Source organism: Ziziphus jujuba, chromosome 4 (assembly GCF_031755915.1).
Source record: "Ziziphus jujuba cultivar Dongzao chromosome 4, ASM3175591v1".
Classification (NCBI taxonomy): Eukaryota; Viridiplantae; Streptophyta; class Magnoliopsida; order Rosales; family Rhamnaceae; genus Ziziphus; species Ziziphus jujuba.
The window spans coordinates 17,724,564-17,741,828 of NC_083382.1; the positions used below are offsets into that span (position 1 = coordinate 17,724,564).

Genomic DNA, 17,265 nt, shown 5'->3' on the forward strand with positions numbered 1-17,265 from the left:
ATGTCAAAATATAAATACAAGAAAAAAAATCCACCATGTAACTTTAATTCAAACAAAGTACAAAGTTAACATGGAATAAACAAATATAAATCAACATCCAAAGCCAAAAGTGAACGTATCTTTTTTTTTAATACAAAAAAAGAAAATAATAATCCAAAAGTGAACGTAGCTACATCAAAGACCTATATCAAATATAGAGCACAGATTCAAAAATTTAAACAGAGCAAAAACATAATACAAAAAGAAATCCATATAATAATAATCAATTTATACAAAATCCATGAAATCTCTACACAAATTAAGAGAAATTGTATAATGATTGGAAAAAACTAAGAGATGATGGCTTTTCCAAGCTAGAATCCTTGGTATCTATGAGTTTTTCTCTCTTTAAAGCATATTCTCGCTCTAAATTCGGTGGTGTGACCTCCTTCTAAGAGCTTTCCCAAGGCTAAAGCTTTTCTCTATAAATTAAATCTTCCTCTCCAAAATGCTCTCTCACTTTCTAGTCTCCAAGAGCTCTTTCCAATTCTCTAGCCTCCTTTGCTTTATCTCTTTAAGAGATATATATAGCCAACTTCTTAAGACCATATCTAATTGTAACCCTAATGAGTTTAATCTCCATCCTTTTATCTTTATCACAAGGCTATTACCACAAACAGGCACATGCAAGTTACATGCTTCATTCAATACCAAGCCTTGAGCTTCAAAAATCAACTATTAAGCTTCCATAAAGGGTTCCCATGTGAGAATGCTTGGGAAACAAGACATTTGATGGAGCACTTACTTTAGCAAGTGTAGCATGAAATAGCTTGTTTTCCTTTGGACAAGTAATGGTGCGGGGCACTTATTTTAGCAAGTGGGCACAAACTAGCTTTCTTTCTTTCTACATGGGAACGATGCATGCACCTTGTAGGATGAAGTAGGCCTGAGCTAGCTGCTGTCTCCTCTCATTTGAATGGCTCATATTGGCGTGTACAACTTATAGAATCGTGTGTGTACTTCCTAGCTCATTTCTAAGGTCCTCCTAGCTTTTTATTTTTTGCTTACTCTCAACAAATATCTCAAAATGTGCCCAAAAACTTCAACTTTCATCAAATATTCTTCAAAATATCTAATAGAAGCTTTTCGTACAAAAAGATAACAAAATATATCAAAATAAAAAAGAGTTTTGGAAAATAAACAATTAATTAAGCTTAGATAAATAGACTAGTGAGTAAAATGCTCACTATTCACACCTCCAAACTTATGTCATGTAATCTTTTTTTTTTTTTCCTTCTTTTTTTGAGCTAGGGTGTAGATAATCCATTTTTTTTGTTTTTGTTTTTTTTTTTTTTAAAATATACAAATGTAATGTCTTTGGACTAGACTTTCTTTACTCAAGTATCACACAAATATTCATCTCTCACCACTCACCTAAATTGAACATTTCTCACATTCAAAACCCAAGACACACAACAAAAACCTCTAATAAATCCAAACATCCTCCCCCAAACTTAATTCAAATTCCATGCCCACCAAAACATGTCACAAGCATATATTCATAATATTTTAATAAAAAGCTTTCTCAAGGTAGCATAAATTTAATATTTAAGGCTCATATGAGTAAGGGAATTTAGGTTAACCAGAAAAGGCTCTAATCATGCAACTAAGTGCATCCTACAGAGCTCAAACAGTTACTAGTGGGAATAAAAATGTATAGAATAGCTCAAAAGGCCCAAACACGTAAACAAAAACGACTTAAATCATTATCTAAGTAAAGCATAAGTCTGGGATTTTATCTCAAACACTAATTATGTGAGTTTTAAAATGTAAGTCTTCTTAAGAAAACAATCTAAGTTATGCAAAAGTTGGCTATGTACTGAAAATTTATAAAAGCAATAACATGAGAATGTATTTTCAGAAATTGAATCAATAAAAAACGAATCCATTATGAAAGAAATGGTAAATATCATTTTTATACTTTTATCGTTGACCAATCACACTATCTACACAAAAAAAAACTTAAAAACTAACAAAACAAACTTTTTTTTGGATTTCAAAACATTTTCAACTTTAGAAACAAACATGTTTTTTTTTTGGGAAATTTTGAAATTTTTTTTTAGAAAAGCTAAAAACGACTAAATCTAATTCAATTTAACAATTTGAAAACCTTAAATATAGACTTTGAAACAACCATTTTATGACACAAGAGCACAACAAAAATATAATTTCAAGATAGTCAATCTTTTTACAAAAACGTATTTCTTCCTCCTTAACTTAAAGGGGAACATTATCCCCCATGTTCAAAGAAATACAAAAGCAAATGGAGAAAGAAAATTTACTTGGGGATGAGATATTCCTCACCCCTATTGGTTACGCAAATGATTTATTTTTCATCATATTTCTTTGCATTTGAACCATTAAAAAAGTTGGCAAAATTACTTGGCTCTATTCCTCATAAGGTGTAAAAATTCAGTATAAAATTACCAAATTAATGTCTCATTAAAGCTCAATGTATAATGCCAGTGTAAAAGTAACTTGTATAACTTGTATTCAATGCACATTCAACTTAATCTAACATCTGCTTCATTCTATGCTTCATGAATACACAATTCCAAATTCCATCCAATTATTCACAGTTTTCTCAAGCAACTCCCATGCTCTACTAAGAAGAAAAAACACTTACAAGTTTGAAGATTTTTTACTTGAAGTCCTTTAAGTTGAAATCTTCCCAATGTAAATGTCGAAAGGAAAAAAAATAACAAAAACGAAAAAAAAAATTAAAATTCTTCAAAATGGTTGTAAAAGTTTCAATTCTTGGTTCTTGAAAATGAGACAATCAAAAAGTGTAAATAATGGATATTAAGCTTGAATTTTCTTAGTTAAATGGAGTTTGATTCGGTGTTTAGAGTTTTGAATTTGTATTTAGGGATATGGTTTTGAATTTTTGTTGAAGGTTGAAGGGATTTAGAGAGAACTAAGAGAAGAAAAAAAAAAGGTTTAGAACAAACCGATACCCAAATAAATCCGGGAACAAAAAACACTCAAGAATTCGACACCCATCAAAGTCAACACCATCACCAAATTTCTCCACAAAGTTCAACCCAATTCTCAACTCTTTTTGAAATTAAAGTTTAGAAGAAACCACTTACTTGGATATTTGAACTCAAAGAAGCTTTTTTTTACCCCAAAAAAAAGAAAAACACTTTGCTTGCCTAATAGCTTCTCCAACAATTTGTAATGAATTCCTTAAAAACTTGTAAAAATATATGGACACTTGAACAATTCTTGAATTTTGGGAAACTAATCAATTAGTCTTCATTTTGGGTAGTGGGTAAGATGAATTTCAAATATATGGAGTGGTTGGAACAAAAAGTAGAAGAAAAGAGATGAAGAAAATGGAGCCAAGTTGAAGTAGAGAGGTAGTTTTGGATAGCTTGGCTCCTTGGCACCTAAAGGTGGTGTGGGCACTTGGTTTTGGGAGGGGTACATGCCAAATACATCACTGAAGGTCTGATAAGATGCTCTTGGTGTGGCCACTTTAAGATTTGAAGTGTACATGATCAAGTCCATAGCATACCGAGGTCGAATTGACTCTAAAGTGGAGTGGCCACATTAAGGCTCAAATTGCACACACAAGACTAAATTTTCCAGGTTTGTCGGTTCAATTCTTGGGGTGTCCAGTTTAATTTTGGAGGGCCACACACCAATGCCATTGAATTTCCACTTCTTGAATCCAAATACTAAGTGTTTGGCTTACTTTCTTGCCAAAATCTTGACCAAAACTCCAATTTTTAAATCTTTAATGCTCAAACTCAAAACTGCTTCCAAAACTTTTAACAACTCTTCCTTGAAGTATTCCCACTCCTCAAAGGCACAAAATGTTCCACAACTTGCATTTCAAACTGTCAAATTGCCAAAACACTATTATTCAACAAAGTAGTTCGAAGCAAATTTGAACCTCACCATTGTATTATTTCTTGAGACTCGTTTATTCCTTAAATCACTTAACACTCTCATCAAAGATTGTTTTCCTCGCATATAATGTATCATATGATACAATAAAAAATTGCAAACACCCTCAAGCTTGGCTAGATTAGAAAAAATTTGGCTCCTAAATACAAAGACAATGACTTCGATTTAAAAAAAATGGTGTGCTTGAAAGAATGAAGCTAGAGGGTTGGGAGATGTTGTAGGCCACATGAGATCTTTATATATATGCTCTTGCTTCTCAAAGATGGCATGATGATGGTGATTTCCCAAGGTTGAGATGTACCAACTTCTTCTCGCAAATTCTCTTCAATTTCCAAATCTTGGATCTATTCCTCTATTGGAAAATCAACATCTAACAACTCCTTTTACTCCTCTTTTTTATCTTGGTTCTTCATAGTGGTAGCCTTCACTAGATAATCCTGTTTCTAGAGACTTATTCAACATTAGAGTTAGAAATTAGATTAAGAGATTATATTTGTAATAAAAAATATATATATATATATATATATATATAAAGAGAAAAAAAAGTGTAGGTCCACAAAAACTCATCAATAAATTCGTGAATAGTTTTTGGATTGCATCGAGCAAAGACCAATATAAAAACTCATATATTTAGTCAAAATATTTCTAGTTAATATTTAAATTCTGTATACAAAGAATTAAAAAGAAATTGCAAAATATGACCGCATAAATTTTCATTTCTATTTTTTAAGCAAATTTTCCTTTTTAATATGATTTCTATTTCATTTTAATAATTTTTTTATTAACATGAAAAATATAATTTTGCTTCTACAAAGTCTATACTTACGTTTTTAAAAGTTTATTAATGTAGATGAAGGTCTATTAATTTCAATAAAAATCTTTTAAATTGAAAGTCTACAAGAGCATATCTAATGTTGAATTAGATTATTTTCTATATGATATAAAAATTTATATTGTTTAAATGTAGATGACATAAATTTATACATAATTTTAAAATTTTTTATAATGATAATGTTTAAAAGACTATTTATTAATTACATATATAATATTATTTTTTAAAGCGGTTGATTTTTTAAGTAAAATTTTGGTTTTAAGAAAATTTCTCTAATAAAATCATTTATACAATATTATATTTTTTTTTTGTCATATTCGTTTGGTAGAATGTCTAAATAAATTCATTGAAAACTTTTTTAAGTAGTTGTCTAATTTTTTATATAATAAAAAAAATTATTAATAAATAAAACCATTTGATATGTTCAAGTGCACGTGTGTCATTGATAATTTTGTAAATTTTAAATTAGTGATTAGAAATATACCAAATTCTACAAAAGTCAATCATTAAAAAAACCAATAAAAATCTTTTGAAATTCAAATTGAGTACACCCTTAGTTATAAATCAATCAAATAAAGCTAAATGGAATTTGAAATACTCCAGTGCAATACTCTTAACTCAAATGATCCTAAACTAGGAAAGCCGGGATCAATAAACGTGACCGGAAAATATATAACATATATATATATATATCTATTAAATAATAGGGCAGTATAGGATGTCCTCGAAGGGGCTAGTATGAAAAACAGAAAAACGATATAATAAGGGCAGTATTATTATATTTACATAATAAAAGCCTAAAAACTTACCAAAAATAATAAAAAAATAAAATTTTGTTTTGGCAACAATTAAAAATAATAAAAAAATGGGGGAAAAAAAACTTCAGAAGTAAAAGAATATCAAAAAGGGAAAGAAAATAACAAGGGGCCAAAAACATTGCCTGGACTTCTCGTGGTAAATCTACAAAGCGTTCGCTTCTTTGGAAGCCACTGTGAGATGTATGAATGCATAACTGTTAGGTCTCGAGGAAAGGAGCTCAGACGGAGCCCCAAAACCAAAAGCCAAAAAAGTAATGACTTGGTCTTCATATTCTTCTTCTTCTCTTTAGCTGCTATCGATCCCCCACTGTTTGCAACATCATAATCAGCATATTCCTTCTGCAATTTCATCTCCCACAATCTACGTCTCTCTCTTACTGTTTTGCTTACTGGGTCTCATCCACGGCCGTTTCAGGTTCTGATCAAATTTGGGTTTTTGTTTTAATTTTTTGTAATTTGCGGATTCTCCTTCATTCCGAGTATTTATATTAAAACTTCTCGTATATTTCATGGTTTTTTTTTTTTTTTTTTTTTTAGTTGTAAAATTTACCTATTCTTGTCAATTTTTCATTCTTTAATTTGTAGTCAAGATGGTCTCATTTGTAGAAAGATGTAATTTTTCATTTTTCTTTTTTTAAAAAACTTTACCTACTGGGTCACGAGAAAAGTGATGAAAATTTGGGGGGAAAAAAATTCAACCCCATTAAAACAAAAAAAAAAAAAAAAAAAAAAGATTAAACGGAATCAATTGGTTGTAATATTGTTTGCAAAATGAAACGTTTAGTATAATTATAATGCAGTTGAAGTTGTTAAACCATTTACGAAAAAAAAAAAAAAAAAAAAACGCTGAAGTTGTTAAATGATACGGTTTAAAATCGTACCACCATGAGGTGCCATGATGATATCATTGCTTTCTGTATTTAATTGTATCTATATTTGTACGTTTTCTGTTTTAATTGATGTTTATTGAATTCATTGGCTTTGGCTTTATGTTTTTATTTTGTTGAGTAGGTTTTCGTAGATAAGATTAGCAAAGAGGGTAGGAAAAGCTGCCATGCAGATCTATTGTCGTTGGTTTGTTTTGCAAGAGAATTTTGATATACAGCATTATAGGAAATAAGGTTACCCGATTCTACATTGGATCACATTTTCAATCAATAAGTGTCTTGCGAAGACGTTATCAGCTTACTGAATCTGGGGCTGTTGTCCGCTCAGTTAAGTTGGTACCGTCTTTGCATCATGCCATATTACATTCAGAGACTCTACAATACCTGCAGAGCAGCATTTTCACCAAATGGCCCCGTATCAGAAGAAGCCATTGAAAAAGTTCGTGCTATGCTAGGTATGAAGTTATTTTCCTTTCATTGTTCCAGTAATGCGTCCATGCTTATTTAACTTATTAGTTTGTACTTTTTTTATGGCTTCTTATTGTAGTCCTCTAATAACATTCCCTTCTCTTATTACAATATTTGATAATTAGACTTTTTGTTTTAAAAGTTTTTACTTTTTTAAGATGAAATACTGAATATGGAATATAGATCTGAAGATCATATAATCTAGTTTCTATTAAGTCACACTATCACTCATATGTGGGAAGTAACTCTAGTTTAGTTAACTTGCTTTGCAATTTCATTCTGTTAGATTTCCATGAGAAACTAGTCGCAAATAAACAATGGAACCTCTAAATACTTGAATTTTAGGGTACACAATCACAAATGTGGATATATATTACTTCATGAAAATCCTTAAGATATGGACCCAAAAAAGTAAATGGGAAAAAAAAAATAAAAAATAAAAAAGGAAAACAAAAAAGTGATTCTTGTACTGTTTACCCTGAAACTATTGCATGAGCTCTATAAGTTATGAAATTCTTAAAATATCTGATCTCTAATTAACTTGATTAAAACTTACTTGGACCCTGCTTCAAAATCTCTATTCCCTAAACTCGATGACTCTACCTATGAAGCATAGAAACTGTGGAAATTTATCCTACTCCTGATGGAAGTAAAACCGTAAAACCATAGACCCATAAAATATTGTGAACGATTTTAAAGCAAATTGATGTTCACTGAGAAGGACCTTGTCAGCTACCAATCTAGTTTAAGGTATCTTGTCCAGCTCTTTATAATATGGTTTTATCAATATATTTTCAATCCTAGGTAATAGTCATGTTAGTGTTGCTTGTTAACAAAAGTACTTTCTTTTTATGTTAGAAGCAGCCTATCTCATCAGGTATGTTTCTAATATATTTATTGTTAATTTCCAAAATGATATATTTTAGTAGAAGAATGCAGCTTGGTATTCATAGAGTAATTTTCTTGGAAAGGGTATTGTTACAATAAGAAATTTGTGATAGTGACCACCTTTATGTAGTTTTAAATACAGAATGATATCATTATGACCAAAATAAAGCCTCTTTCTCTTTCTACATTCATCATGTTGATTATTGAGTAATCATGACCTCAAGAGTATGGCACACCAAATACATACATTTACTACTTATATGCAGTGCCCATCTTTATGCTTTACTACAGAATTATGATGTTCCTGAAGTGATAACTTTTTGCTTTTGTTCTTTGAACCCTCTTTTATCTTGATGTCCATGCTTATATTGTGGAAAGTACAAGTTAACTCCTTTTAGATAAGTTAGCATACTTTGAGACTATGTGATTGTATCATTCAGGGTGCACTATAGAAAATTCCTATATCTAAAAGGCATTGGGAAGGGATATGATATATGGATGCCATTTTGTATGAAATTTTTTCCAATAGTTGTTAATAACATACATGGTCTGAACAAAATGTTAGTTAAAAATATATGTTTGTAACCTTTTTTTTATTTTTTTTTATTTTTTATGTTTATACTTAAATCACATTTGGATGGTGTATGTAGAAAAGGTCATATCCTAAGGTGTATATCTTGATAGCCAGAGAATCCAAGTATCAGATATGACTCTAAAGTTCCGTATTTATGTCTTTAAAATTTCATTTAAATGTTTGGGGCTTTAAACAATACCATTCAATGTGAATAATGGTAAGCATATAACTTCCTTGTAACTATGATTATTACGTATGTTTTAAGTATTTCTTTTTTTTTTTTTTTTTGGGGCTAAATTATGTACTAACTGAAATAAAGTACTATTTGGATAAAAACTTTAGTTGTTCCTGGATGTTACTATGTGTAGGAAGTAAATTATTGAAAAATTAACTTTTGACTAGTTTATACATTATAGTATTTTGCTTTGGCCTCGAATAACCATTTTTCTTCTGTTTAGTTATATGATGGAAGGGTGCTAAAAATTACACTTGGCAGTAGAAAGATGCGGAAGAATTGTAACTTCTTATATCCTTCAAGTGTTATGCTGTAGATTGCTCTTAAATGGCTTTCAATTTGTTGTATCCTCATTGGTTATTGTAACAAAGCAAAGGCTAGGAAAGGCAGGCTATATGTTATATAAGAAGACCATGTAATCTTGTAAAGTGGTTTCAATCATTTATGGATTGGAATGCCATCATCCTACATTCTTTTCTGTAAAATGGAGAAACTCTTGGTTTATTACCCTCATTAAATTTCTTGAAACCTTGTAAAGTTTAAGTGGTGTGGCCAGTTGTTCGTGCAAGCTTTATGGTCATCGTTTCCTTTTTGTCATTGTAGTTTAGCAATACTTTCTCTCCATGAGTAGATGTTGGAATGAACATCTAAGTAGACTTGTGAAGCATCTTATAAACAATGGAGTAAATATGCCAGTGTTATGCTGTAAAGATGCTGGTAATTGAACTTTCTTGTTTTTGGAACTACTCGTTTCTTGGCTGACTTCATGAGTTGGCTGGTAATGATTATTTCCTCTCTCGTTTTAGTTGCTTGCACAGTGTTGACATGTCTTATTAATTAGAATTTAGGAGATCTATTTGCCGAATGGTTAATATCTTTTTAAAGAGGATGTTCATTTGTGCAAGTCTTCATAGTTGCATTCTCTGAAGAAGACTCCAATATACTTGGCTCGCATGTATTGTCTATAATTATCATTTGATTATTGGAAAAACTTGGAGATTCGGAACACAATTTTGTTCTTTCAAAATTTACATGCCAACTTATTCCTTTAGTTGTGAAGACCATTCTTCATGCTAGTACGATGTGGTTTTTGGAGAATTTTGAGAATTGTGTTGTATGACATGTCTACTGAATTGTCATGGCCATTTCAAGGGTAGATAACATATTCCTATACGGTTAGTTATTCAAAACTTGGTCTCTTGGATTTTTCATAGTCACTCCTCTTTTATCTGCCTTTTTTTCTTTTAACCACATCAGGCAATGAGGCATTGGGTGCCATTTATTATTCTCTTTCACCTTTTGCTGAAATAATTTTACCTGCTTTTCAAGTGATTAATTGGATTACCAGGCTTGCACTTACCTTAACCTTTTTTTCACATTGATCAATGTTTTTACAATTGTCAACAAATACTGCATCACTATCATCGCATGTTCACAATTGTGTCATGAGCATCAACTTCTCTTTTCCAGCACTCTGTTGCTCATATTTGAAAGAAGATGAAGAGGTCACAAGTAATGTTGGTTTAGCCTCTTATCTTGTGTGCGTTCAAAATATTCTGGATAGCCTGAATCTTTTACGCTTTTATTTTTGAGACTTTGCTTTTTAAATTTGAACAGCTCTTGGGTGTTGATGACAAAATTCTGCCATCATCTTTAGGAGTTCTCAACAATCTTCATTCACTTCCTTTGTCAGCTGGTTTCTGCTTCATCACTGATTGTCATGCAGCCTACTAAATTTTCTTCCTATAGCTTTTCCTTGATATCTTTAATGTCATTTCCAACTTTATTTTGGGGCCATAGTCAATCATATAAGAATTGGACTTATGAGCTACCAAAATGAAAAAAACCTCTCTTTTTGAGTTTATACCTGCCATTTGATGTGATAGATAGGTTCTATTCATCTGCTGTGTTTAGTTTTCAGACTTTTCTAATTCATGACCTACTTTTACGGTTGGTTGCCAGGATTAAAGTTCTAGTCATCTTTTCTTGTTTTGATGCTCCTTGGTCAATTACTTACTCATACCTGTTGAAGTAGGTATGCCAAAGGCTGTTTAAGCCACATTGTGTTGTCTTGCCATTGTCATACATGCCAAATGTCCATGATATAAGAAATATTCTTAAGCAGCAATGCTAGGGGTACCAAGTATTTAAAATTTTGCGAGGGCTCATTTTAGTAGGGGTTTATTTTCACACTGTTGGAACTGAAGAATTATAGCAATACAAGTGTCAACTGCTCCTGTTCAGGTATAGCATCATATTTATGGCTGCTTAAGAAATAAGAGTTTCTTACCCTTCATTTCGTGGATGCATGGTTTCAGTACATGTTATCTGATTAGTTGTGTTAAGTGTCTGCACTAAGTGATTGTTTATGTCCTTGGTTATGGTAATATTATTGAAACAAGATGGTGTTCATTTTGGTGGAATCTATCTATGTTTTTTCTGGTTTTTATTTTTATTTATTATCGAGATTTTTAGGGATGAGGGAAGTGTTGTTATATTTTGGATGTTATTTACTTGTGAATTATGCTACCACAATTTAAAATGTCCTGCATGCGTACGTATTAGATTCTAGATCATATTATGTTTACCAGTATCATGAGTCACATTGTATTCTGAGTTCTCATCGTGTCATAATCTCTCCTTTTGTATTTGCTAACTGTATGTTTAATTTTATTCCAGACAAAATCAAGCCTTCTGATGTAGGTCTCGAACAGGAGGCACAATGGGTGCGAAATTGGTCGGGTACTGTGCATGAGCGTAATGGAGGCCCTCAGTCTCTTCCACCAATCAAATACTTGCATTTACATGAGTGTGACAGCTTCTCTGTGAGCACAGGGCTTTGAGCCTATCTATTGTTAATTTCAAATTTGTATCAGTGTTCTAAGACTGCAAAGCTCCAATTTCTATAATTCCTATAGAACTAAGCATGTTCAACTTTCACTTAGACTTTGTTTCAATAACTGAATTGCTGGAATTGATTGATGTTTGTTATCTTTTGCAGATAGGAATTTTCTGCATGCCACCTTCCTCAATCATACCTCTTCATAATCATCCTGGAATGACTGTATTGAGCAAGCTTATCTATGGTTCACTATTTGTTAATTCGTATGACTGGCTTGATTTACCTGAGCCAGCTGATCATTTGGAAGGTTTGTTTCTACATAGTTTGTTTAATCTACTTGATCATGCTAATCTTGTTCCAACTTCATATGTGAAAAAATGAAATATAACCTTGTTCCTTTTTATCTCAACTGAGGATGTTGTTTACTATTCTGATATGGAATTGGCTGCACCCCTGTGTTAAAAGATACCTAAAGAGCTACATAATTGCCATAATTGTTCTTACACATGCAACATGATTTACTTGAAACAGATATTTTTATTTCTTTTTTTTTTTTTAATTAAAAAAAAAAAAAAACATAAATAACCTTTTCAAGAAGACAACAGCCTGAGAGGATCCGTCGATGACGTCACAAGCACATAATTTTACTTTTTGTGCATGTTTTTCTTTTAACTTGATAAATTTAGTTATGTTCACTTTCTAACAGTTTAAAAGCGTCTTGTATTGATGCTAACCTAACATTATCAGAGCCTAGACTGTATATACTAATTTATTTATTGGGAATGTTGTGTGGAAGTGGATACTTATTTTAGAACTCTTTCTTGTCTAAAGAGATTTGTGCCTATTTAGTTGATAATTTGGAGGTCGGTGATTAGCTGAATTATAATCTGCCAAATGGTGTTAGGAAGAATAGACTAGAATCTGTATCTGATTGAATTTACCTGAATATTTTTCATATCTACCATTTATAGTGGAAAAGAGGTACAAGTATATAAGCTTCTCTTTTGCCAAAAAGAGATGAATTCAACATAAGTTGGCTTTGGTGATCCAACTGAGGAATGGGTTATCTAGGAAAGGAACGACTATTACCTGATTATCCATTGTTATATGAGACATGCTATTTATGTAGAGGGCTCCATCGGACATGTTTGTCCATTTTGATTAATGATGACACAAAAGACTTGCCCCTTTTGTTTTGATGTGGATGGGAGCAAGATTTGGGTATTTGTGGGGGCCAACCTGTGGGGGCCAACCTGTCTTGTGCATGATATGATGGTCAATATCTTCAATGAAATATTAATACCAGAACAAAACAAGTTTTAGATTGGTTATTGTACTTTTACTTCCCTGTCTTAGTAGGGATCGGCATAGTAAATATGTTTTCTTCTTCCCTCTCTGTCTTCCACTGTTTCTGGAAGTGGGTGGTTATAATTTCATATTATCTTCCAACTGCTAATTGTACATGGTGGTTTTGCAGCAAGACCTGCAAAGCTTGTAAAAGATACTGAAATGACAGCACCCTGTCCAACAACAATTCTTTATCCCACAAGTGGAGGCAACATCCATAGTTTCAGAGCTCAAACTCCATGTGCCATCTTTGACATCCTAGCTCCACCTTACTCTTCAGAACATGGACGGCACTGCACTTATTTCCGGAGGTCCCCAAGAAGAGATCTACCCGGTAATAAGTGCTTTTTTCTTTAATGATTTTCACGGTTGCTAAATTTGCTGTTACTAACTTTAGGTATGATTTAACTTGTTAACTCAATTCTTCTTTAATATATCATCACTATTTTGTCATTCCCTTTTTTTTGGTTGGAATGAAGGTGATCTTGAATTGGGTGGAGTTACAGTATCCGAAGTGACATGGTTAGAAGAATATCAGCCTCCTGACAACTTTGTGATTCGGAGAGGGCTGTACAAGGGTCCTGTTATTAGAACTTGAGAATTCTTATTTGATGTTCCATACCATTTTAGTTGAATTTGCTTCACATGATAGGAAATTGAGGGGGAACTTTAGTATATGAGTGGTTCATATCATAGCCAATTGCATTAATGGTTTTGGCTATGTAAGGTTGGGGCATTTGTCTTGTTGTACATAATAATATACACCAATATAGTCTTTTGATTCGCTGACCTCACGGTAAAACTCATAGAGAAGTCGCTGAAAGTTGGGGATAAACGTATGGTGAATGACATTCTTGTCAAGAATTGGTTTTTGTTTGAAGACAATAATCATATTTAGATCTAAGTTTTTCCCTTGATTCTTAATTTTTGCCACCATTACTTTTCTTTTGATCTTAAATGGTCTGGTAGTGATCAATTATTTAAGACATGTTTTCTTGGGTTTTTTTCTGGATCAGATGCTATTTAACGTCGTAATTTTTCAGCTTTTTCTTTATTTTTGTGTTTTAGGGTTAAGGCACAATCTTTTTGGCGGGTTTTTGTTCTTATCTTCCATAATGTAATTTTGGAGATCTTCCGGGAACTACCAGATCTTGGCTGTAAATCTGCTGAAAAGCAAGCAGTAATGCATTAGTACTTGGTTAATTTGCACATTATGCCTTTAAATTTAAAATGTTGACATTGTACACATTACGCCTTTAAATTTAAAATGTCAACTTTGGTCCCTTAATTTACTGTTTCCTTTATGTTACTTCAATTTACAAATTGTTTGACCAAAAATTTAAAAATTAGAAAAATGATTTATTTTGTTAGTAATCAATTAATAAATTATATTTTCTCATCTTGTTTATAAATGGAAAAAACTAGTTTTTTTTTTTTTTTTTTTTTTTTTTTTTTTTTTTTTGGTTATAAATTTTTTGTACATCAATTTGGGAGTTAAAAGTAAAGTGGAACGAATTGTAAGTTGAGGGTCTGATATTAAACATTTTAAATTTAAGAATTTAATATGCAATAGGGATGGTAATTTGCCTTGGGTTGTCTCGTCCTAGTAGTGCCTTGACTAGGGTTGTACATAAGTTTGAATGTTTGAGATCAATTCATGATTGATTTGAATTTAGCTTGTTCAAACTCTAGCTAGCAAAAAATATAAACCAATCTTGAACAAAAAATATCAAATGAGGTTTACTTAGTAAAACACTATACTTATGATATTAATTTAATAAATATAAAATACATATAATATATAAATAATATAATAAATATTTAATAAAATTACTAAAACAAATGGAATGCGATGACAAATTAAATGTTTAATTTTTTTTTTCAAATTTGTACTTTAAAATAAATTGAATTGAATTAAATTTAAATTTTTTATAAACGAATTAAGTCAATATTGAATAACGAATTTTAAAATTTAATGAATTTAAACGGAGCTTAATCACTTTAAAAACTATGCAAGTCGAGCTTGAAAATCGTAATAGTCAGCTTAGCTCACCTCATTTTACACCCCTAACCCTACACTCGTGTGGCAGAGATTCCATGGTTAATTGGGATGGCGGGCCAACGACACAGAAAATATTTTTGCCTCGAGTTGAGGTTAGAGCAAGGCCGGGGAATATAGTTCCCACCCGGAATCCTCCCCCTGTCGCATATATAAAATAAAAATATTATCATTATTATTTATCTTTTATATACATTTTTATAATTTATATATATAATTTTGTTTGTTTGAATAAGGATATAAAAACAGTTAACTAATTTTAAATATATTCTCTAAAAACTTTAATTTTCTTTTTAAAAAAAAAAAAATTAAAAGGAGAAACAAGAAGAGGAACATCGATCCGTGCCCTAATTTTGAGAATCCTTACCTTAGCATGACTCTCGGGAAATTGGATGGGGATGAGGAATACCTGAGGGGTGGGGATGGGGGAAGATTGTCCCACTCGCCCACCCCCTTGCCATTCTTGATATACAAATGACCAAAGTGCAGATGCAATTACCATCTAATGTTTTTTTATTGTATAGTCTAATCTAACTAATGATGCATTTGGCTTTTTCTAATAAAAATTACTTATACATACTATTTAAACTAAAATAAAATAAAATAAAAAAATTATATGGATTGTGTATGATTAATTTTATCAAATTTATCCTAATTTTTGAAATTTGAAGGAAAAGATACAAAATATACTATAGTTTGTAGGGTACAATGATATTAGTTCATATTTTTATTGTGTAAGAATAATATAAAAATGCAAAATATATATTACAAAATTTTGGGTGTACAAGTCTTTCCCAGATAACATATAGCAAGTGCTATGGTTTCTCCACCAATATGAAATGACATCATGACAATCATAGTTTATTTTTATGTTCATTTTTTTAGTGAATAAACATTGTTTATTTTATTTGAGAGATTAAAATTTAAGGGCTTGTTCAGTAACATTTTATAAAATGGTTTTTTTATTTTAGAAATTGAAAAATGATAGAAAATATATTCGATAGCTTTATTTAAAATTTCTAATTTCTTAAAAGTGAAAATTTTTTTTCTTCTAAAATATGGATAAATTTAGAAAATATTCAAAAACCTTTTACATGAATTAACATTTTGGAAACAAATATTTAAAAGCATACATATAATATTTTTTATTTTAAATAAAAATATTTATTTTATATAGATATATGCCATATTTAAAACACAAATATTGATAATAATTACCATTTAAAAAAAATAAAAAATACTTTCTTTGCCTTATAGATATATATTATATTTACCATTACCAAACATAATTTTATCATTTTCATCTTCATAAAATATTTTTGAATATATAGGCAAACATATTTTTATAAACTAAAAATACAAAATTGAATTTACCATTTTCATTTTATAAGATTGATTTATAAAAATTGTTTTTTAAAATGTTATTGGACAAGCTCTATATTTTTTGCTACTTATGATAATACAAGTTTTTGGGCAGATTCCACTCAAAACTCTAAAACATTGATCATAATATTATATTCATGTAAATTTATATTTCCTTTGTAGTGTTTCCACCGTAGTTTTGGAATTATTCATTAAAAAAGGCATATTAATTTCTATTTAAAGTAGTTTTTGAGGGGTGTATTCAATTTAGAATTTTAAATATTTTAAAAATATTTAGAAATTTAGAAGTATTTGATTTATATTTTAAAAGAGTTCATACAAATCCAATAATATTTAATTTAGATTTTAATAAATTTTATAAAAATCTATTAAAATCCAGGTATATTCAATTAGGATTTTGTAGAATGCTTTTAAAATCTTCAGGTATTCAAAAAGTCATTCATTTTAAAATATTTTAAAAAATAATAGATTTTAATGGATCTGAAAAAATTTTAAAAGTAAAATTGTGAAGAAAATTGTCAATATAAAATCTAACCTTTACCTCAAAGATTTCGTTAGATTATTATGAATTCTTTATGAAATCTATGAAATTCCATAACAATCTATCAAAGGAGGAGTTATAGATTTTAAAGGATTTGATAGATTGTTATAGAATTACATAGATTTTATAAAGAATTATAAGAATCCAGCAAAATTTTTAGAATAAAAATTGGATTTCATATTAATAGTTTTCTTTACATTTTCACTTTTAAAATCATTTCAAATTCATTAAAATCAATCATTTTTTAAAATTAATGACTTTTTGAATATCCTTTAGGTTTTAAAAGAATTTTTTAAAATGCTAATTGAATACATCTGAATTTTAATAGACTTTTATAAAATTTATTAAAATCTGAATTGAATATTATTGGACTTGTATGGACTTTTTTAAAATCTAAATTAAATACTTTTAAATTTTTGAATATTTTTAAAATCCTT

The 17,265-nt window shown here is 30.2% G+C and overlaps 1 protein-coding gene across 2 annotated transcripts; it reads left to right on the forward strand.

The window, feature by feature from the left end:
• Nucleotides 1-5,668: 5,668 nt before the first annotated feature.
• On the forward strand, nt 5,669-13,769 carry LOC107435024 (plant cysteine oxidase 4). 2 transcript variants are annotated; one of them, XM_048472083.2, is made up of 6 exons: nt 5,669-6,019; nt 6,616-6,946; nt 11,336-11,481; nt 11,658-11,805; nt 12,976-13,242; nt 13,325-13,463. In XM_048472083.2, the coding sequence occupies exons 2-5, from the start codon at nt 6,844-6,846 to the stop codon at nt 13,200-13,202; spliced, it is 624 nt and encodes a 207-aa protein (XP_048328040.2). In that variant the 5' UTR covers nt 5,669-6,019; nt 6,616-6,843; the 3' UTR covers nt 13,203-13,242; nt 13,325-13,463. The 2 variants fall into 2 exon arrangements, with proteins under 2 accessions (XP_048328040.2, XP_048328038.2); XM_048472081.2 differs by having other exon boundaries at nt 5,675-6,019; nt 12,976-13,179; nt 13,325-13,769.
• Nucleotides 13,770-17,265: the final 3,496 nt, after the last annotated feature.